We start from the raw sequence: 23,612 nt of genomic DNA on the forward strand, positions 1-23,612 counted from the left end.
TACTAACAGCTTTAACTGGTTTTTGCACATAATTCCTGCTTGAGTTGAAGTCTGCTAAGAATTGTTTAAGTCTACATAAACCTAAATGTGGCAGCAGACTTTTGTGCACTAAAGCCGGTTAATGTTTGGATGTTGGATGCAAGATCACAGCTGCTGTTACACTTCATGCAGCTTGATATGAGCAGAAGGCTAAATTCTGCAAATGACAAGAAAACAGACTGTTTACTGTTTTGCAGATTTCTTCAGACTTGAGTTCATCCAGACAGAGCTTACGATAAAGTCAAGTGTTTAATGGGGCACAAAGGTTGCTGTAGTGCTGTGATGACAGGTTAGAGGAATACACTGTAATGTAGAGATACATGTTTTGGCTAATTACAGATTAGTTTCCACGACAGGGAGGAGCTGCAGGAGTTTCAGTGTCTTACTCATAAACGGATCCTGATCCTCCAGAAACAACTGTCAGGGTGCTTTTGAGCAAGGCAGGGAAGCACGGGCTTATAGCAGCATAACTGTGTGAGTGAATGCAGAGCAGGAGACGCAGGAAGAGAGCAGAAGTGATTAGTTACTGAAGGAGAGAAGCAGGTGGTAAAGGGATAAAAATGGAGAAAATCAAAGACAATGAAAGGACAGTGGAGCTTCCTTTAAAGGAGCGTCTCTGTTTTCTCTTTTTTTTACTCATGAATCCCTGCGCAGGACATTTGCATCAGCGTCACATCAACACATTGTGAAACTGGCTGATGACTCACTCTGACGCAGGTCCTTTTCACATACCTCCCATCATCCTCCTTCTCTCTCTCCCTCTCTCGCCCTCGTCTCAAACACACACTCAGACACGCGCGCACACACACTCTCTCACACATGTAGACAGATTTTCTCTGGAGAATAGCTCGGCTCATGAACACCCATGCTGGATGCCTGCTCGCCCCTCCCCTCCCTGCCCTCCTCCTCCAGTGCAAGTCACTGATGATGATGTGTTGCTGTGGCAACGGCTGGAGGTGGGCGGCTCCACGGGCGGTGGGCGGAAGCCAGCCGCTAAGCAGCGTGGGAGGGATCTGCCGAGCGCACCCATCACCCTCATTTTGAAGGAGCAGGAAGCTGACTGCTTTTGAGAAGGTGTGGGTGTCAGTGAATTATCGCCTCTCCTCCCTGCAGCTTCGTTAGGGATCGCCTTGTTTGTCTCCTTCCTTCCTTCCTTTGTTTTCTGCTTCACTGCTGCATGCAGGGAAAATGCAGCGGCTCAGGGGGATTTATGCAGAATTAAACTTTTAGAGCTGCGGCTGGTTTGACAACAATTCTCCTGTTACATTACAAGAAGGATCTCTGAGGACTCTGGAGAGAAATGAAGCTCAGGGACAAAATAAACCCAACTGGCTAACTTTATGTTTATGTTTTAAGTTTATTTATGACTACATGCTTTGTCCACACACTTCTGATTATACAGTGAAGAATCCAGTGGGCTGATTAATCTAGGTTAGAGAACATCTCAGGCTCAGAGGTCAGGATTTTTGTGTGTGACTAGAAATGGATTCCTGTAAGATAACATCTGATGAAGTTAGTTGGAATTCCCCTTTAATTGTAGACGTTGTTGCTTGGGAAAGTGAGCCACAGACTTCGGGTTTCTTCCACCGATTCAGTCCAGATTCATGAATGTTTCATGTTCCCAGTGAAGGATTATTAGTCAGCATGGATTTTGTTTGTTTAACTCGGAGCTCCTGGTGGGCGGAGTTTACAGAGATTCTGATAAAGTCAGATTAAAAGTTAGGAGCCACAGAAAATCAAACTGGAGCAACTAACTAACCAAAAACTTTCCAGTGAGTAATCTGGTTTGTAGGTCAGTGTTTTATACTGGGAGTCAAGCTGCACCCACCCAGGCTGTGAAAGAGGTCAGAACAGACATTACAGCGCTGCCTGACTCAGGTCTTATGCATATTCACATTTAGGATGGTTGAAGAACATTACATATCTACAGAGATTTCTCTAGAGGAACATGAGTGTGTATTACATCAATTTAAATGTTGCATGCCAAAAAAGATGAATTCAGGATTCTGCAGTGTGCAGAAAAGTATCCAGAGAGAGAAATATAACGCTGCAATCATGTCATCAAAGAATAGAGAACATTAAGTCCAACTTTTTATGTTAACATCCAACATCCAATTTTTTGGGCTGAGAATCTCCTCCTTCTTATCTGTTATTGGCCTGTCAGTATTGCTGTTGCTAATAACTAATCCAGAGTAAAAATCCAGCCAGGAGATGGCGCTGTAACTGTTCTGTTCAGGACAGAAGCCGCCATCTGCCGAGGAAACCTCAGACACAACATGTGCAGTACCAAAATAAATCAAGTGGTGTCACACAAAGACAAGACATTACAGTATGTGTCTGACATCCGTGCTGCTGCTGCTGTGACCTGAGACTGTAAATATTAAAGATTGTGATCTGCACTGACTTTATGCCCCTCTTGTTTCTAACTCCTGTAGATGAAAACATAATCAGTGAACTAAAGTGTTTTGAAATAGCCTATTATGAAAACATAATCAGTGAACAAAAGTGTTTTGAAATAGCCTATTATATGACTTATATGGCATTTAAAGGGGATTTTCACTGTATAGCTTATATAACTCTACTGACTATGATTTTATGTAAAGGCTTCTTAACTGAGTTTCATTCTTCTTTTTATGAATATTCCTCTTTTAACTCTAATATTTGATTCTTAATTGTTTTGCATAAACTGCTACAAAGCTTGTAAAAGTAGTTTAAAACAATAAAAGAGGATGTATATTACCATAATGGCTGTAAACTTTGGTAAGAATTAAAGTGATGGAGATAAATGATCATAAACATGGCCTACACGGATCAACTGGCAGTTCTGATGATTGACAGCTCTGTTGGCCAATCAGGGACTGATGTTGCGTTATCATGCTCCAATCAAATCCCTCGCGGCGTGAAAGGTAGGTTGTATCCCAGTGAGGAAAATTTTCAGTTGTTGAGTCACCGGGAAAACCGTTACTCGACCGGGAACAGCGCACTTTACATCTCGGATTTCTGATCTCGGCCTCGTTGTAGTTCCACCATCTAAATACTTTTTCTCGACGGGGTTGAAATGTTACATTTTCGGTCCACGGTAGCGCTCAAGGAGTTATTTCAAACCCAGCTGAAGCGTCCGTTGGCAGGTATTAAAGCTGCACCTGCGACCGCCTCCTGCTTCAGCACCGTTAGGTCGGATGGGAGGTCACCGGGCAGAAGGGGGGGGTATCCCGGGTGGAGAGCCCCGCCGCAGCACTACTCCAGGCGGTACGGACTGAGAGGCTTTTGCTCCAAGGGTGATGAACCAAATGAAGCCGGCAAGGACTCAGCAACAGAGAAGTGAGTAACCCCGGTCTACGCCGAACCCAATGGAAAAAAAATACAATTTACTGTAGCGATTATCGGTGATGGAGATGATGATATAGTCTTTTTCTTGAAAAAATATCGACATTTTCCACAAAGAACAGACGCCGAATTAAAGAAATACTCTAAATATAACATGAGCAATATATTTTTTAAAGTTGTGATTATTTTTATCACATACAATCAAGGTTTTTTTAAGTTGTCGGTTTTTTAAACGTAGTTCGGCATTGAGCGCCTTCAACCGCATCACGCACGGACTAGCTCTTCACTAGCTAGCTCAAACGCAGCTCCCCATTGGGATGACGAACTATGAAGCATGCTAATAGGTCTCCCAGCATGTTAGATTAAGGGTTTAAAGGTATCCAGCCTGGTCAGGGTTTTAGTGGAAAGGACAAACAGGCAGAAGCGACCGGTGACACCACGCTCATCCCCCGGGGGTCAGTGCAATATGACCGGGTGGACAGCTCCATGTCGGGTCGTGATACCTTAGCTTAAATAGCTGTTCCAGATGTGAATATGTGCCATGCATATTTTTTTAAATCCCATGTTGATGTGATTCACTTCTTGACATGTTATCAGACTTATTTCCAGGGGGGGACAAGGAAAGAGCTCCTGGAATAAGGAGGTGTCCGGAAATGGAAGCATGTGATGTGCAGGCAGGTATGGTGACCTGCAGCATCCTGCAGCCTCAGTGTGAAACTACATGATATCAAGCTGCTACCAGGCCAGCTCCTTCTTCTTTTAAAAATAACTTTATTAGTTCTGCTGATGCTGCAACAAACAAAATCTGCATATAACATAATGTACCCTGCAGGCAGACCGTGCATAACTCAAAGTCTAATGAAGGTCAATCTTTGAATCTAGGAATGCAATCCACATTTTTTTCAGATTTTTTCGGGAAAGGTCGGATTCGAGTCTGGGCCGCCCGCCTGGAGGACCATAGCCTCCGTACATGGGGCTCACGCAGTAACCACGACGCTACCGGTGCCCCATTAAGACACACGTTTGTCAGGATTTATTTATCTAGTCGCCTCCGCTGACAAAACAACCCTTTTAGATTCACAGTCAGGGTGTCATCATGTGTAAACACGATAACAATGAAAGGTCAGTTAACAGTCCAACAGTTCAGCACTAAACAGTCTGTCTGTTTGTTTCTTTATGAACCAGAAGTTGAAACTAAAAGACTCCATTACTGAGTCTTTAGTGTCCGTTGGCAGATAATTGCATGATCAGTTATCAGCATGTTAGTGGAGCAGATAGGGCTGTAATAGAGAGTCTGATAGGGGTGATTGTTCAACAGGCTAAAAGAGAGCGTGCTGATCGAGGAGTGAGGATGAGAGTCCTCCTGCTGATAGACTGGATGCAGGTTAAAATCATTTCGGGAACATCGCCACCACAGTTCCCGAAGGCCTCGCTGGATCCACTTAAAACCCACTGACGTCTATTAAGATAATGATCCACTTTTTTTTCTGGCTCTGTTAGTGTTTGTACAGCATCGTGTGTTTGTAACGTTCTTCTCCCAGACCGTTTTAAACAAATCCCAAACTTCCCTTCAGCTGCGTCCCCTCACAGAGTTCATTAAGTATGATTTTTATGACAGACTTCTCCCACTCTGTGTGCTGGAAGTTGATTCTGAAGAGACGTACTGAATATGCTCTCACTGGAAATTGCCTGAACGTATTTCTGCCTCCACTTTCTGTTTGAATAATTAAACATCTCTGGACGGCGGACGCCACATCACCTTTTAAATCTGTGATCCACAGGAAGAGGAAGCCTAGATTAAACCTCTGGACACACTCAGAAAGTTATTTTACAAACGCACGTCAGACCAGTTCAGGGGAAGTAGCAGAACCTCTGCCGTCCACCTAAAACAAATTATTTTATCAGTCGTCTGGTTAAAAACTCAATATATGTTGTCAAATATCCAATAGGTCACTTTCAGATTATTGGTGATGTAAAGTGCCACGGCTGGTCCGTCGTTTCATCGGTATGCCAGCAGCCTCCAGTCTGTCAGGAATGTGACGCGGTGCTTCCTCTTTTCCTCTGATCACACTCGAGTGTTCACTCAGGTTTCTGCACGCTGATGAATCGTGCTTCATCTTCTTCAGGATAGATATTTAACACGCTGCAGTGAATTAATCCGGACATCATTTTTTTTCTGTGGTGTGTTAGTATAATCTGTAAAAGCCTGGAGGGCAGACTGGCACACTGTTTAAGAAGAAAATAAAAAGATGTAAGCGTCTGGCTGTGTTACACTTTTTCATTCAGAGCAGCTGTGATACCACCAGCGTCAGTAAAATGCCTCATCGCCTCTGCGGGCCGACGTCGTCCCATTTGCTTTCATTCACGGACAATTTGCTTAAGCTGTCGGCCATGTTTAGCAGTCACTCCTCGTTTCCCCAGAAGGCTCATTTCAGTGAGAGGGAAGCCTCGGCTTGAAACATCCTCAGCGTGGATTGAAATGATCAACAGGCCACATGCAGGATGAGGCACAGTGAGGAACACACTGACTTCATTCATTCAGGCTGTGAGTCATCTGCTCATGTGAACTTCAGCTGTGGAACAATAACAAAGAAAACAGGAAATGTTCAACATCAGGAGACGCTGCTTTGGCTTCTGGTCTTTTGCTTTAAATGAGGAAGATTGGCATGTGCTGTAAACTTCTATAATAGTTTGTTATTTACTATCTGGACTCTTGATTCTTAAATAGACAGAACAAATGATTTATGACTATTTGGACTTTTAAATGCACATTCAGATACTTTGACATTTTATGGATCAACGATTAAAACTTCAACAGCAAATCAACTAATCAAATTAACCCATAATACAACCATCAAACACAAGATGACACCCAGCAGACTCAGAAGTAACATCAGGGTTAAAAGTCTGTAAATCAGGCCAACGCAACATGAATCAAGTGTTAAAATATAAAATCCACAGCGGACTGTTTGGAGTCCCCGGGGCCCGACAGCATCTATGAGGGTCCTGAGGCGGTGCTCTGGCTAATAAGGGGTTAAAAATGTTTGTAATGCAGGGGAGCTTATCCCGCCCACGTCATTTTTCCTCCGTTATTTGCACCAAAGCCGGGATGCTGGCGTGCTGCCCGGCAGTTGTCAGAGCCTCCAGGAGCAGATGAGTCACTTCTCGCTGATTGATTTGTGCAGCTCCGCCTCTCACGTCTGCCTCCGCCCTCGCCGCCCGCTTGTCGTGACATCTGTGTGGCGGTGAAACCCGCTCCGTCGATCGGGTCAGACGATACAGACTGACAACACAGACGACTCAATCAGACATCGAACTGTCGATACCAACAGCTCGACATGAACTGTGTCTGACTGTTTGCATTTTAAAAACAACAAACTGTTTGTTCAGTCAGTTCACGCGCCGATTCTGACCTCAGATCAGCTGTGAGCGTCCTCAGGAGCAGCTGTCTACTACACTGGGGTCAGCTCCAGTAACATCAGGGAATTAACATCCTCACTATTGACCTGTTAAAGAAAGAAACAGCTGATTCATTGATAAGAACAATGCAGCTAAAACAAACAGTTTTTACACATTTAGAAAAGTCAAGGTGTGCAAAGTGAGACAACAAACGCCGCACGTCAACAACATTCCTCACTGGGTATCTTGCAGCAGAGCAGTGTGTGTGTGTGGGAGGGGGGAGGTTGCCAGGAGGGCAGATGACTGCACGATGGTGAAGCTGACAGAGTAGCATGGATGAGATCGTCCATATTTATAGAGCTTTATTAGCTTGTAACTGTTATGAGGTAGAGAGAGAGAGTTGTACACCTTCTTGGCAAACTATGCGTGTTGGATAACAGCTGACCTTTAGAGGCGTTCAGGGAGGGAAGCTCGAACGCTAATGAGGTAGATTAATGAGTGGATCCAGAGGCTGCTCCAGATGTTGCAGGGACACCTCTAACCCTGCACTCATGATTCTCTCTCAGGCCTCGTAACCAGAACAAGAAGGTTGTCTCTGTCTTGTAGCAGGAAGAAGATATCTGTGTACAGATTCAATCCTTTTCTCTTAATATGCAGCTCAGAGTCTTCATTAAACGATGTTGGGGTTCATATTATATTTATACTTAAAATTCTGTTGTTTCTTATCCTCACAGATTTGTTAATGTCCTCTTTTTTTCAGGTTTATGTCATGTTCCCAACTCTTTTGAAGCTTTCCATCATTATCTGTGTTTGTGTCTTTCTCGTCCTGTCAGACACTTTATCAGTATTATGTCTGTATTTATTTTGTTTTTGTTGTCACAGTAGTATCGGTATGTTTGCAGTGTTATGGAGTCGTACTGTTACATTGCTCAGATGTGCTCATACTGTACTACTGTTACTAATTCAGTATTGTTCCCTCTGCACACTCTCTCCCTCTTGTTGATCTGCTTGCTTTGCATTTGTAAGTATGTTTCTATTTTTTATTTTAGTTCTAGTTCCTCTTTTTTTAACCTGTTTTCCAGTAGAAGTAGAGGTTTTCTGCAGAAAGCCGACAAACCGCTTTTACCTTGAAATGACCTCACTGTCCAAGAGGCTGCGCTTGAATCCCCCCTCCCTCTCCCTCACCCCTCCTCCTCCCTCCTCACACACACTCTCTGATGTGTATTCTTCCTCACCAGCAGGCATCGACCTTTGTTTATGATTGCAGCAGTGAAAAAGCTTAACGGTTCTCGTGAGAATTTTTTAACATGTAATGTTCCACACGAGTCAGAAAGTTGTTCAGATTTCAAGCTCGTCTGACATCCGTCAAAGTCCAAATTGTACTCAAAACACCAGAGTCTCAACAGGAGCGGATGTGTTTATATTAAACTCCAGGATCACAAGAATTTATTTTTGTTGTGCAGCTTGAATCACAATTTTTTCTGACTGGTCACTGAGTGGAACTGTGCAGGTCATGGCGTCTAAATTATGGGTCAAAGACGGGTCCAGAGTTTCCTCTGTGATGTTATTCTGCAACAGAAAAACACAGATTATGGATGTAAAGCAGGTTGTTGGGTCTAAAACTGATTGATTTCAGAGGGATAAGGAGGGTGATATTCTATATTTATCTTTTTGTTGATAAATTTCATGATAAAAAAAAGTTAATATTGATTCAATCCCATTTCTCCCTGCTGCTGAATACATCCAGAGGAAACCCTGTTAGTGCTGAGTCTGACTCTGAGTTCTGCTCTCATGACTGTAAAGGTGCAAACTGAGCTTTTGATCTGGTTGGCTGCTGCGAGGATCCTCCTGCCAACCTTGACACATCTTCTCCCTGCACACAAGCCGCTGCCCCGCGGTGCATAATGGGACCGAGTGTGCCTTGGCGCCGAGGGCTTTGCATAGTTTCAGTTTGGTGTTGATATAAATCATAGCAGAGAGCCTGCTGTGAGCTGGTCGCCCCATCTGCCTCCTGACACGCTACTAACTTTCCTCCTAGAGACGACTCCGTGTGGAGGCGCTGCTGAGAATACCAGCCAGGCTGAAAGGAAAAAATAACACTCTGCAAATACTGACCTCCAACTTTATAACGGCTGCAAATTACAGGAGAACAGAAGCACAGAGAACATAGATAACAAACACGATCTGTGGAAAAGTCTGCAGCCAGCGGCACTGTGGGACAGAAATATGAACATGTTATGAAAATCTTCTGCAAAGTGTCCGTGGTGCACAATAAGAGACTTGTAAGCAGAGGACACAACAACGTGTGTTTCAACAAGAGTCCAGCAGCAAGAAATATTCTGACCCTTGACTTGATTTGAGGTTATTTAACAGCCACCATGCAGACTGTACAGTCATTCATTTGGAGGCTGGTGGTCGATACTCAGTGAACACGGCGCTAATGAGGCGGGAGCTCTGGCAAGCTTCCCGTCACAGCTGCAGCGGTTAAGACCCAGTCAGCACAATTCACAGATAGTGGATTCATTCGGCTGAATTGCTCTGACACGTCATCCTCTCATACAGTGAGGACCAAGATGCCTGTAAGCACTTCTTTCTCAGAGTGCTTAATTCATCATGAAATATTTGTTGTTTCTGCTCCCTCTGTGCTGCTGCTGTCCCCAGGGTGAATATAGGTCATATTCATAATCACAAATTCCTTGAGCTTCATGCGACATCACAGGGTTTGAGATTAAACTAAAAACTACACAGTGAGTCCTTTGGTTAGCTTACATGCTAATCAGCTTTTTAAACACATGGCTGGTATTCTAGCAAAGTAGCCGATAAACAGTTGACTTTACAGTGACCTTATGTCAGCATGTTAGCCTGTGGAAAAGACTTAACATGTCCTTTTCCACAGGTTCAAACTCTGAAATAAGGTCAGTGTACGGTGATGTTCTCAGAGCAGTGTGACACATATTACTCACAGCTTCTCTCTCCTCCCTCCGCTGCAGTTTCCCCTCCATGTTTCCACCACAGCGCGCCTCACTGTTCAGATGTTTTTCTCACTTTTCCTTCTCTGTGTGTGTCTTTCTTTTTCTCTCCTGCAGGAGAAGGAAGGCGGGCGTGCTGCCCAGCCTGGAGGACCTGCTCTTCTATACCATCGCAGAGGGCCAGGAAAAAATCCCTGCACACAAGTTCACCACAGTGAGTCCTCACAACAGGAAATAAGAACAGTCGTTTCAGATCAACTGTCCTGGTAGCTGTAGGATTTACAGATAGAGAGGGAGGCAGTGAATCAGCTCCTCTTTGTAGTTGTCTCCCTGGTTGAATTATGAGCAGGATGACTCCTCTTGTAAGCCTCTTCAGGAGCCTCGGTTCACGGCTTGTAGCTTTATTGATTTGCTTTCAGGCTGCCTTAATCAAAATGTCTCCTTCATCTCTGCAGGCTCTTAAAGCCACCGGGCTTCGCACAGGAGACCCCAGACTGAAGGAATGTATGGAGATGCTGAAGGTGACCTTGAAGACGACCTCCGACGGAACTCTCGACCGACACCTCTTCAAAAAGTAGGTTTTTATTGAATCTATAAATATATTCCTTGAGTTGAGTTGGAAGTTGCTCCACTAACTTTTTATATGGAAAATTAGATTTAAAATGACGGGAAAAGTTCATCATGCAGTCAAAGAATTATTGAGATAAACTCTTTTTAATACAATGAAATGTGCAGCTTCATAGTAGTTTTAAATGAAGAGCTTTCAGAGAGTTAATGTGTCAAATGTTATGAAAATTCAAAACACCCTGAGTAACTTTCTCACAAATCAAAACTTCAAATGATGTTTTGTATTTTATGAATAGTTGTTTGGGTGGAGCCAGCTGTCTCTCCGCCTCCTGCTCCACCTTTTGTATCGACATGAATCTTTCATCAGAGTCGTGTTTTAGAATGATTTATTCTTATTCTCCGTCGCTGCACGTCATCAATCATTCACCACTCCTCAGTTCAGACGTCGTCCACGTCTCCGTCCAGCTGGATTCAAACAAGACGCACCACTACTGCGGGGACAATAGGACACAAAAAGAATCATCAGTTTATCTTTAATGAAAGTTCAAGTATCTTTAAGTGATGAAAGCACTACACTGCCCTCTTTAGAGGAAAACTAATTCAACAATAACGAGGCGTAACTGAAGAGAAGTGGAGGACATAAATTAAACTTTCTGCATCATTTTAACATCTGGTAATGATTCTAACGTTTGCTTATGATGATGTTTGATGATAGATGATTGGTGTTGTATGTATGACCTCCCTGATAAAACAAAAAAGTTGCTTTAATGGAATATTTTCATAACAACAAGACGAGAAGCAGCAGTAAAACATTGATAAAATAACTGGTGTGAAACCACAACTGGAGTCAAAACGAAGATGACTGTTGAATAAAGTATTATTAGCCCCCCCCTTCTTGTTCAGTATCACGGCTGCTGTTTGACCCCCCCCAGAGGAATCGGTGCTGAGACAAACTGGGTGACAGCTTGTGAAGCGGCGCCGTGGTGAGTCAGGGCATATGACAGCTCACCAGGGAGTTGAATCCTCGGTGAACAGACCTCGGCGCTGCAGCTCTTGGCTGGAATCCATCACATCACCTCCCCGGGCTTATTTATAGAGCTCGGCCTCAGAGGGAAGCACGTGAGCGGGAGCTGGAGTGTGGCGTGTGTGCTCTGCAGGGATCCCATGCTACAGGGATTACAAAGAGTTTGATGCAGGGAGATAGCTGAGCCACAAATCTCTGCGACACAGCTTCTACCTCAAGACTGTTTACTATCTGTGCTCCTGAATCACTCAGATTAAAAGGAGCAGGACTAAATCTGGAGGTTTCTTTCAAACTAACATGGACCTGACATGGCACCAATCTGTGCATATATTTTCCACATGCCTTTTGCAAACTAGGAAAAAACGTAACTGTAAACTGCAGCAGCTGTAGTGTAAGGTTAACACAACGAGCTGTTATTAAAGATGTGTGTCCCGACTCATGTTTGGAGGCCTAAACGTTTTTCTTGTCTCCTGTCTCAGGTGTGTCCAGAGCAACATCGTTCTGCTCACTCAGGCCTTCAGGAAGAAGTTTGTCATCCCAGACTTTCAGTCTTTCTGCGCCCACATCGATGAACTCTACGGGACGGCTAAAACCATGCCTGGAGGGCAGGTGAGCGAGGGCGGCACAGCACTAAAGAGCAGCTCTACATAAGGACTTTTCTTTCTCAGTTTAAAACCTCAGTGTCCTCATATTTGTATGTTTTGTTCTGCTTTAGGTGGCCGACTACATCCCCCAGCTGGCTCGATTCAGCCCCGACATATGGGCCGTCGCCCTGTGCACGGTGGACGGACAGAGGTGAAACAGAAAGAATAATTCATCGACAGCTGTTGATGTTTTGCATGTGTGTAGAGTATGAATAGAATCACCTGCAGCTATTGTTTCTGTATCATGCATTAACCCTTTAAGAACAGACTCTGATAAAGTAAGGAGAGAAATATTCTGTCTGTGTCACGTCTAGAACACATTTCAAAAGCTTTGTACATGTCTCCGTCTGTTTGTCAGGCACACCGTCGGCGACACAAAGGTCCCTTTCTGTCTGCAGTCGTGCGTGAAGCCGTTGAAATACGCCATCGCTGTTCACGACCACGGCACTGAGTACGTGCACCGCTTCATCGGCAAAGAGCCCAGCGGTCTACGGTTCAACAAGCTCTTCCTGAACGAGGAAGGTGAGAGGAAACACACACACAAACACACACACACACACACACACACACACACACACACCTGTGTCTCTGTGTTTCTATGGTGACTCAGCCAGCTGTGGTTGAATTGGCTCTCTGGGCTCACACTTTCACTGTAAGAGGATCCGTCTCCAGGCCCGGTTGCTATGGAAGTGAGATGAATAGTTAATGAAAGGTTGCAGAATAAAACCGAGCGGCTAGTGTGTAACAGAGAGTGCATGTAACCTTGAAATACAACGAGCTGCTGCCACGTGGCTCAATGACAACCAGACTTTTGTGTTTGAACATTTACATAAAAATCGATGTTTTTACCCATCAGCCTGTCTGTCAGGGCTCTGTGTGTGACATGGCTAAACAGCAGCATGAATTGTTGGCTTCTCTCTGTAAAATACGTTATTTTTGTCTGGTGCTGGTCTCCTGGTTTCCTCTCTTTGTTACCTATCAGAGCATGCAGCAGACTCATTCCAGCTGTGTACTTTTACATGTTTTTATTTGATTTGAATATGCTCCTGTCTGGACGGTTGCATAAGCAGATTAAAACCCAGAGGGGGAGTTGTGTACCACTCAACATTGTGTTATTATATGGTGAAGTATCTTGTATAGTTCTGTTCATGCATCTATCATAACATATTCCTGATGAATCCTCTTTGTCGTTTATGTTGTCGAGTCTGCCTCTCTCCACTTTCTCACATCAGTAAAGATTAAAAATCACCTCATGCTTGATTCTTTTTTCACCTGCAGATAAACCGCACAACCCCATGGTTAATGCTGGAGCTATCGTCTGTACCTCCCTCATTAAGGTAAGCTGTGTTTACACACGACACCTTCAATTATTATGTTTACATTTATCCAAACTGCTCTAGTACAAAACAAGAAACGGGGCCTCATGACTGTATTTTGTCATTTCATGTTGAGTTTCTTGAATTCTGGCTGTAAAAAAAAGTCTGTAAAGTTCTTATATGTTACATTTAAAGTCTGTAAAAAGTTGATTCCAGATTCAGTTTTTAATGTCATCTCTCAAACTATCTGAAGTTTGACAGATTAAATATTTGTATTTCTGTGCAGCGAGAAAGTCCGACTAAGTTGCATCCAAAGAGAAAGTGTATGAATAGAATTATAATCTCTGAGTATCCGGGGCAGATTAAGGTTGTAGATAATCACGCTAAAAGGGGATTTGGTTGAAGGCAGCCATCGCTCAGCCGCCATCCTGCACAAAAACACACACATACGTACAGTTTGTAGCGCGGGGACTTTTGAGAGCAGCTCTGCCACCTCAATGTTTCATTAAATATCCCCCTCTGACCTTCACACACACACACACACACACACACAGGGACACAGGAGCACCACCTGCTGAGTTTAGACTCAAATGAAAAATAGAAACCTTCAGTGACTCTGACTCGGTCCGTCCTTGAGCAGCCGCTAAGGATCACGAGGGTCTCCCTGTAGGATGATGAACATTTTAATTACTCAGATAAAATCCAGAGGAAGTTTTTTCCTCTGCACTTCAGTTTGAATTGATTCAGGAGGGACATCAGATTCTGTTTACCTCAGTGAAGGATGGCTGAAATGGCAGGATTCAGGTTGTGATCGTGCTAAACAACAACGATTTTTAAGCAAGACTATCAGTAAATCATCCAAAGACATGAAATGCCTCAAAATAAAAAACACAGGATGTGCATAAAGTGTTTGGATGAGCAGGAGAATCACCCCGTGTTGTTTGTTATGATCACATCATGATGGCAGGGAGATCAGATTTATCAACAAGACAATAAAGTAGAGTCTTGTTTGAATGACTTCTGTCAATCATTCCTTCATGATGTGACTGTCAGCCAATCCCTCTGTCCCTTTGAGTCCGACCAATCACTGTTCAGATGAGGTTTAAATCTATTGTTTGATTGGAGAAATAAATCAGGGACTGTGTGCATGCGCCTCCCCTCCTCTGTCCTTCTTCTGAATCTACATCTTAAATATCCTCATTGCAATGTACCTTTTCAAGGCTCGTTGTGTGGTTTTATGTGTTGTTGCATATTTTACAGCATTAGGATCTTTGGGAAATTATGACCACTGCAACAGGTCAATGACGTTGGTAATTTTTCCTTTTTAATTATTTTTCCCCTCTTCTGTCTGGATTTGTGCGAAGCTTTTAGCCTTCACATGGCTGTTTATGAATGTTTCAGTGTTGCTTTTATACTTTTCACCTGCATTCTCCCCAAACTGTTTATACGTTATAAACAGTTCAGCTGTGACTCAACTCAAACACTGGTTTCATACTCCATTCTTCTCTAGCTTTTGATTCTTAGATCACTTAGTCTGTCTGAGGCCCCGTGTCCCACCTAGCGTTTCTTTCTGAGCGTCAGCGCCTTTTTTTAACTGACTCAAAGAGTAGAGAGCGTTTTCATCAGCAGGCGGCCGCCCGGAGACAGAGCACAGCGGCGCCCAGAGTCTTTTGTCCGAGCCCTCTGCCTCCGAGCGCTCAAATGAACTTTTCAAAAAGGCGCTGCTGACGTCACCGCCGCTCTTTTCCACGTGTATGATATTCCCCGCAGTTTTGCCACCTACAGATCGCGTCTTCACATCCTCCCCGCTCCGTGTCTGATCGGGAAAGAAACGATCTCAAATATAAAACGTGCAGTAAAAAGTGACAGAGCAGCGTCGGTCATACAGCGGCCTTTGTCAACAGACTGTTGTCATGGAGACGGACTGCGCTTTTCTTCTCAGAGCACAAACGCTTCATGCAAACGCTACCGGGAGCACAGCCAGCGCTTTTCTGCCCAGAAAGAACGCCATGTGTACACGGGGCCTTAGACAGTAAAGACATCCTAGTTACTCCTCTTAACTTCTCTTCAGCTACGGACAAACAGTAGATGTTAAAACAACAAAATGAGCTTCACACTGAAAGCCGCACGTTATACAAATATTCACACGGTGACTGATGAGTGTCCAAACTTCAGGTCCGCAGTTAATCAACTTCAGAGACAGAACAGATTCAAATACAAAAACATGTGAAAAGTTGAACACTGGGTGCTGAATCCAAAGAAAGAGAAAGCCGGAGTCTGCACACCAGAAGCTGCTCCAATTACATTTAATGGGAATTATCACCACATGTAACGTTTCGGCCCTCGTCCTTCATCAGATTACATTTAATCAGAGCAGCTTCTGGTGTGCGGACTCAGAATAGATTCAAAACAACAAAGTGTTGCTTATTGTCTTAATCAGTGACGCGGACACGTCTATAAACCATTTATCAGAAAGATAAAGATTTATTACAGTCGTATCTCCCAGCTTTAATAGTTTGTGACGCCTTGTTTACTCGATATTTGATTTATTAATGTGAAGATTTGAAGCCGTGCTAGCAGGGTGAACATTTGGATGAAAATGTAGCCAGCATAAAATAAATCAACACCAAGCTGAGAGATTTTCAAACATTTAGAGGAGACTTTAATGAGTCTGATTCTTTTCTAGATGTATATAATTGAATCATTTGACACTTGAGGTTGAAGGAGCGTCTCTTTAATGTCTTTTGTTTCATGTGACTTGCAGTGTGAATGCAGCGCCTGTAGAGTAACAGTTAATGAGACACAGCTAACTTCACTCTTTGAGTTCAAACAGGGTCAGATCATTTTTCTTTACTTTCATGATAAGTTTCGTTTTGAAAAACAAAACAGAGACTCTTGAGTGTATTAACTGTTTTTGTTTCACCTCCTCCATCTCCAGCTAGTCTCCCACCTCTAATCTTAATTCATCGATTGGTTTGATTGGTTACATGAAGCCTTTGATTTAAAAACAGTAGTGATGTAAACTTTCTTTCTAGTTTGATATCATAGACATACGGATGGTTTAAAGTAGTGCTAAAGTCGTGACGTGGGTAACTGTTTAATGCCAAGTTTACAATACGAGATCAAAAATGTCACACTGCGTTTGTCCTGCTTGTGTTTCAGCAAGGAGTGAGCAACTCTGAGAAGTTTGATTATGTGAGTATCGATGTTGTGTTCAAAGACATTTATTTAAATTGGGAATAACCTTTTGTAGGATGAGTAACACTGTGTGATGTTAATAAATCTGACAATCTGAATCTGTTTTCAGGTCATGAACTTCATGAACAAACTCGCAGGAAACGAGTATGTCGGCTTCAGCAACGCCACGTGAGTACAACGACACGTCGTACAGAAATCTACTGAAACGCTGAGGTTACAATACGTGAATGAGTCCATTCAATAGACGACGTCTTTGAGGTGTCAGTTTGAGTTTTATAAAACCTGAGCTGAGTCACAAACCTCTTCTTTGTGTCCCAGTTTCCAGTCGGAGCGAGAGTCTGGAGACAGAAACTTTGCCATCGGCTACTACCTGAAGGAGAAGAAGGTAAGGTCAAAGGTCATCTACTGCAGCCTAGCACTGCCGGGAGTTTTAAATATATTTATTCATACAACTTGAAGTTTGCCGCGCTTTAAATCACGCGTCGTTTCATCATAACTCAGTGATTGAATGTTGTTGCTATGATACTTTACTTTATTATTCAGAGGAGCAGCACATGTCTCTGTTGACGATGCTAACCGTGTTGTTGTTTCAGTGTTTCCCTGAGGGGACAGACATGACCTCCATCCTCGACCTCTACTTCCAGGTAAATGAAGTCCACTATGAGAGCTCGTGATTACTCTGTGAGAAACCTCCAAACATGAACTCTCATGACCGTCTGAATGAACAAACTCTGCTCAGTGTAAAAGATATACCTGTGTTCTCCTCCCTCAGCTGTGCTCTATCGAGGTGACCTGTGAGAGCGCCAGTGTCATGGCAGCCACTCTGGCTAACGGCGGCTTCTGTCCAATCACAGGCGAGCGTGTTCTGGCCCCAGAGGCCGTGCGAAACACTCTGAGTCTGATGCATTCCTGCGGCATGTACGACTTCTCGGGACAGTTTGCTTTCCACGTCAGTAACTCCTTCAAACGTTTAACTTCTCCTCCTCCGTGTGAAGCACGCCAGACTCCACGTCAACACTTCTTCCTCTTCCTGTTTCAGGTCGGCCTGCCCGCCAAATCAGGCGTCGCCGGTGGGATCCTGCTGGTCGTTCCGAATGTGATGGGCGTCATGTGTTGGTCTCCTCCGCTCGACAAGCTGGGCAACAGCGTGAGAGGAATCCAGTTCTGCACGGTAAGAGTAACACTCCTCTTATTATCTGTTTTTACTTCAACAGCGACACTTTACTGTAAACCAGAATCTCAGGGTCGTGTCTTCAGGGTTTTAGTTTCGCCTGAGTTGCAGTCCAAGCTCCAAATTTGTCCAGTTTATCATAGAAGGAAAGAAAGTATTTGACTTTTGGGCCTTAACATGAAAAATAAATATAATTATTGGCTCCTAGAAATAGGATTTGGTTTTCTCTACTTGTTTTTGCTGTAATATTGTGGAACACAACTATGGTACATTTGTTGTTACCTGAGAATAAATGTGTTATGAAAGCTGTGTTTAAAACTCTACTCGCTCATTCAGCAGTTTACCTGATGTTCTTCCTCTTCCTGCAGGACCTGGTCTCTCTCTGTAACTTCCACAACTACGACAATCTGAGACACTTTGCCAAGAAGCTCGATCCTCGCAGGGAGGGAGGAGACCAGAGGGTGAGACTCTCAAACATGTTCCTTCATCAGCTTCATTCCTCCTCCTCCTCCTCCTCCTCCTCCTCTTCCTCTCCCTCCTCTTCCTCCTCCTCATCCTCCTCCTCCTCCTCCTTGTCCTCCTCCTCCTCCTCCTCCTCTTCCTCCTCCTCCTCCTCCTCTTCCTCTCCCTCCTCTTCCTCCTCCTCCTCCTCCTCTTCTTCCTCCTCCTCATCCTCCTCCTCCTCATCCTTCTCCTCCTCCTCCTCATCCTCCTCCTCCTCATCCTTCTCCTCCTCCTCCTCCTCCTCCTCTTCCTCTCCCTCCTCTTCCTCCTCCTCATCCTCCTCCTCCTCATCCTTCTCCTCCTCCTCCTCCTCCTCTTCCTCTCCCTCCTCTTCCTCCTCCTCCTCATCCTTCTCCTCCTCCTCCTCCTCTTCCTCTCCCTCCTCTTCCTCCTCCTCATCCTCCTCTTCCTCCTCCTCCTCCTCCTCCTCTTCCTCCTTTTCCTCTTCCTCCTCCTCTTCTCCTCATCTTCCTCCTCCTCATCCTCCTCCTCATCCTCCTCCTCCTTGTCCTCCTCCTCTTCCTCCTCCTCCTCCTCCTCTTCTTCCTCCTCATCCTCCTCTTCCTCCTCATCCTCCTCCGCATCCTCCTCCTCCTCATCCTCCTCTTCTCCTCCTCATCCTCCTCGTCCTCCTCCTCCTTGTCCTCCTCCTCCTCCTCCTCCTCTTCCTCTCCCTCCTCTTCCTCCTCCTCATCCTCCTCCTCATCCTCCTTGTCCTCCTCCTCTTCTTCCTCCTCCTCCTTGTCCTCCTCCTCCTCCTCATCCTTCTCCTCATCCTCCTCCTCATCCTCCTCCTCCTCATCCTCATCCTCCTCCTCCTCATCCTCCTCATCCTCCTCCTCATCCTCATCCTCCTCCTCCTCCTCATCCTCCTCTTCCTCCTCCTCATCCTCCTCATCTTCATCCTCTTCCTCCTCCTCATCCTCATCCTACTCCTCCTCCTCATCCTCCTCTTCCTCCTCCTCATCCTCCTCATCTTCATCCTCTTCCTCCTCCTCATCCTCATCCTTATCCTCCTCATCCTCATCCTCCTCCTCCTCTTCCTCCTCCTCCTCCTCCTCCTCTTCCTCCTCCTCCTCTTCCTCCTCCTCCTCCTCATCCTCCTCCTCCTCTTCCTCCTCCTCCTCTTCCTCCTCCTCCTCCTCATCCTCCTCCTCCTCATCCTCCTCTTCCTCCTCCCCCTCCTCCTCCTCATCCTCCTCTTCCTCCTCCTCCTCCTCTTGCTCCTCTTCTTCCTCCTCCTCCTCCTCCTCCTCCTCCTCTTCCTCCTCCTCCTCCTCTTGCTCCTCTTCTTCCTCCTCCTCCTCCTCCTCTTCCTCCTCCTCCTCCTCTTCCTCCTCCTCCTCCTCCTCCTCATCCTCTTCCTCCTCCTCCTCTTCCTCCTCCTTCTCCTCCTGCTAAACATTTGTAGTCAGGGTTCATTTTAGTCCAGAATCTTTCTTTAACAGGAAACATTTTCATGCGTCACATCATCTCTGTGATGGAGGCTGTGCGACTCTGTGTCCAGCATTTTAATCCTCAGCGCCATCTGGTGGCGGAATAACTGAACCACTTTTCTCTCACTAGCTCATAAAAGTTAAATTCCTGCACTGGACCCTTCTGAAATGATCCCTATGTTGAAACTTAAGCAGGATATAAGTGGAGAAATCAACAAGTTGTTATTCTTCAGGTTTCAGTGAAATGTGCTTGTTGTTGTGTTTCAGGTGAAGTCGGTGATTAATCTGCTGTTTGCAGCTTACACAGGAGACGTGTCCGCCCTGAGGAGGTAACCTCTTTAAATATTCAGATTTCAAATGTTTCTCATCTTTTCTGCTGCATCCAAACTAAAGACAAAGTCAAAGTGTCTTTCACATCACGTGTCCTTAAGCAGCAGTTAGTTCTCTTTTACATTAAGATGAAGATTTTGAATCCGCTGCGTCGTGTTCCAGGTTTGCGTTGTCCTCCATGGACATGGAGCAGAGAGACTACGACTCCAGGACGGCTCTGCATGTTGCAGCTGCTGAAGGTAAAAACTACTGACGAGGATGAAAGACACATTTCCTTTGAGCAGTTTGAGTGTGGGTAGCTAATGTGTGCGTGTGTGTGGTTTTTTTAGGACACGCTGAGGTGGTCCGCTTCCTGCTGGAGGCCTGCAAAGTCAACCCAGTTCCCAAAGACAGGTAACAGTCCAGCAGCATACTTAGATTTTGTTATTTTGCGAGCCCCCATGTAGGGAGTCTGTGGTCCTCGTCCCAGCAGCTGTGGGTTTGAGTCCAGCTTCTCCTCCCAGGATTTCCTCTCTCTCTCTCCGGCTGTCATATCTTATACTGTAAAGGGGGAAAAAAGACCAAAACTTTGTCTTTAACATTGAATACATCTCGTTCAGCTCTGTAAGGTCAGAACATGTTTTAGACTAAAATATGCAGAAAAAACAGTCAAAATGAAACATTATTTTACACTTACCGGTACATAAATGATAAAAAATAATCTATAGGGCTGTTTGTGATTCTTCTGTTTATATGTGATGTTATATGTGATGTTATATGTGATGTTATATGTGATGTTATATGTGATGTTATATGTGATGTTGTTTGTGATGTTGTTTGTGGCTGCGCTCTGTGCTGCAGGTGGGGAAACACACCACAGGATGAAGCAGTTCACTTCGGTCATCACGACGTGGTGACCATCCTGAGAGATCATCACACGAAGTACAACCCGCAGGAGACGCCCACCGACAAGCAGAGCGCGGAGCAGAACCTGGACGGGTTGCTCTGAGGGAGAGAAGAAGAAGTCACTGAAGCCGAGCGGGACGGTTTGTTCTCAGAGAGAAACGTCTTAAATCAGGAGGTTTGAGAGGAGAATCTATCAAACACTCACATGTAGGAACAGTTAGGAACATTAAACTGTAAAGAGGAATCTTTAGAAACAACTTAGATAACAGTCCGTTAAACACACACCCCTCCAGTGTAAAAGCTCCTCCTCATGTTGTTAGATGTAGTAAGTTTTTGTAAGATAAATTGTATTTCTGTTTAATTTCTCCTCCTGTGTTCAGTCATCACCTTTGTAGCTCTGTAGGAAGTGGCCAGCCGCCAGCTGAATTCTGGGTAAATTTGGCTGCGGCTGGTGAGTTAAAGGACTCACCTGTTGACTTTTAATTGTTTTTATTTTGAAAAGGTGATAGAGGAAGTAGCAGGTGTAATTTGGAGTCCAGGTGTTAAAAAAACCTCCCTGGCTTCATCATCATCATCACAACATGGTGGAATGTATCTTCCCCCAAACACACAGAGTGTTTGTACGTGTGTGATATTTATTTATCTATTTAAGATAAACTGTACATTCATGTAGTGTGTGTGTGTGTGTGTGTGCGAGTGTGTGTGTGTGTATTCTTCAGGTGAGGATATATATTGGTGTAAATACGTACAGGTGTATAGTTGTAGCTCTGTAGTCTGGTGGATTTTGATCACGAGGTGTGTGAGGTCGATTTCACTCAAACTATTTTTCTGTTTTTAAACTTCATTTTGAATTCTTAAATCTGTTCGATGTTCAGCCTTTAAATTTAAATACGAGTAAAAAGCTTTTCTTCTGTTAGCTATATGATGGCTGTTTTTGTTTTTACCCCTAAAACTGGATTTTAATTTTGCACCTTTACACTGAAATATTTGATATTTATTATTTTGTACCTTAAGGTAATTTGTGTTTTTAATAGAAAGTCATCCAAAGTTGGGCGTGTTTGTCGCCTCCTGACTGATCGAAGGAGCTCTTAGATATCGGATGTGACACTGCCAGCACTGACAGCAGCTTGAATACAAGGAAAGTTTGTTTCATACTTTTATTTTGTTTGTCAGATTTATCTTTTAGACAAGAAACTGCACTCAACAAAAGAAAATTGGTTGCTGCACATCCGAACTGTGCAGCTAATCATTCAAACTCTCAAATCTTTATTTACATTTTCTACTGGAGGTCACAACATTTTCAACCATACGGAAGCCATGAAAGACAATATGTTGAAACTACAAGAATTAAAAGATTTATCATGATCATAAATGACAAAGAAAAGCAGCGAATCTTCACATTACCAGCGACTGATTGATCACTTCTAGAATTTCTCTGCTCGTTTAGTCCCGTCATCTTTGTTGCTCTGAGTGAATGAAAACGTTATGACAAAGATAATCTTCACTGAAGCTGTGAAGATGAATAATGTAAAGAAAACTTTACATCTATAAACCTGATTAAATCCCCGGCTCTCTGATTGGTTGTTGTCTACAGCAATGCATCATGGGACTTGTAGTAAAAAAAAATTCTGTTGAGTGCAGTTCCTCCTTTCTTCACACTTGAAATCACATTAAAGTTTTGATCATGTTTTTCTGAAGATCTTGGCTTTCAGAGCAGAAATGTGTTGACTCTGTAATGTATCACATGAATTCTGATGGTTTCTTTGTACACGTGTTCCTGCAGAGCACTCGGACAGGACAACAGGTTTTCAAACACTAGAGACTTAAGTGCAGGAGCTTTAAAATGCAGAGGATGTTTGTCTTACTTGAAACGTTGTGTAAATGTTTTCCAGAGGGTTCTTGTGTTTGTAGTGTGTTTGAGGTTTGGATGTTGTTGTTTTTAACAGACAAACTGAACCAGGCAATCGCGTCTGTTGTAAAAACAATCCACAGTTAAAATCAGTGCAGTGAGAAATCTTTGTATCCCTCTGGGTGGGATCGGTAAATTCATTTTAAATTACATGATTTCAAAGTAATCAAAGAGAAGCACAAAAAGGAACCTAAAAGCTGCAATATTTGAAGAGACAATTAGCAATAGAATTGTTATGATTGTACCATAAAATCAGCAATATTGGACTCTGATCCCGACCTGCAGCTCCGCTCTCTCTGCTGTCGTCTGTGATATGACGTGATCTCTGTGTGCAGCTGAAGTATTCTGAATGTAACGTGTTTGGTGTCGTTCTCTTTCTCCATGTATGTTTCTGCTGCTGAGCGTCGCAGGCAGCTCAGATATTTATTCACAGATCAGACATTTAATAAAAGTTCTAAAAATAAACTGGAGGAGTGTGTTTCTGTTGCTTTTAAATTAAATCTTTAACTGTGTTGCACCATGATGAAGTACATTTTAGTGCTCCCTGTGTCTCCAGTTTTATTTGCGTTCCTCACTAATAAGGAATAAAACATGTAGCTCAGGGAGATGGACGACTGTCTCAGAGTCCAGAGGTTGTGTGTTCAAACTTTATCTGGTGAATTTTTAAGGCCAACATCCAAAATGACAAAGATAAATCTGCCTGGAGAGAATCACCCAGGGTGAGCGGTATCAGTGGCGTGGTGGATAAGACTCAAGTCTCCCATTGTGGAAATTCTGTGTGCAGATCCCGCTGCACTGAATGCATTCATAAAAAAATAAAAAAGTCAGATATATATAAAGAAAAGATACAAACAGTAAAAAAAAAGTCATACATGCATGTACTATAAAGATGTT

The 23,612-nt window shown here is 43.9% G+C and overlaps 1 protein-coding gene and 1 long non-coding RNA gene across 3 annotated transcripts; one reads left to right on the forward strand and one right to left on the reverse strand.

Annotated features, from left to right (window-relative positions):
* Window positions 1-2,963: 2,963 nt before the first annotated feature.
* On the forward strand, window positions 2,964-23,183 carry LOC132959668 (glutaminase kidney isoform, mitochondrial-like). 2 transcript variants are annotated; one of them, XM_061032856.1, is made up of 18 exons: window positions 2,964-3,360; window positions 9,852-9,948; window positions 10,190-10,308; window positions 11,805-11,934; window positions 12,041-12,120; window positions 12,328-12,491; window positions 13,248-13,306; window positions 16,448-16,480; window positions 16,593-16,651; window positions 16,802-16,868; window positions 17,077-17,127; window positions 17,256-17,432; window positions 17,523-17,654; window positions 18,023-18,115; window positions 19,862-19,923; window positions 20,087-20,163; window positions 20,254-20,317; window positions 20,765-23,183. In XM_061032856.1, the coding sequence occupies exons 1-18, from the start codon at window positions 3,098-3,100 to the stop codon at window positions 20,910-20,912; spliced, it is 1,875 nt and encodes a 624-aa protein (XP_060888839.1). In that variant the 5' UTR covers window positions 2,964-3,097; the 3' UTR covers window positions 20,913-23,183. The 2 variants fall into 2 exon arrangements, with proteins under 2 accessions (XP_060888839.1, XP_060888840.1); XM_061032857.1 differs by having other exon boundaries at window positions 9,858-9,948.
* Window positions 5,865-9,845, reverse strand: LOC132959684 (uncharacterized). Its single transcript, XR_009667066.1, has 2 exons — window positions 9,729-9,845; window positions 5,865-6,872 (listed from the first exon to the last, which is right to left on the reverse strand). It is a non-coding gene; the product is annotated as an uncharacterized LOC132959684 (long non-coding RNA).
* Window positions 23,184-23,612: the final 429 nt, after the last annotated feature.

This window comes from Labrus mixtus, chromosome 24 (genome assembly GCF_963584025.1).
Source record: "Labrus mixtus chromosome 24, fLabMix1.1, whole genome shotgun sequence".
Lineage (NCBI taxonomy): Eukaryota > Metazoa > Chordata > Actinopteri > Labriformes > Labridae > Labrus > Labrus mixtus.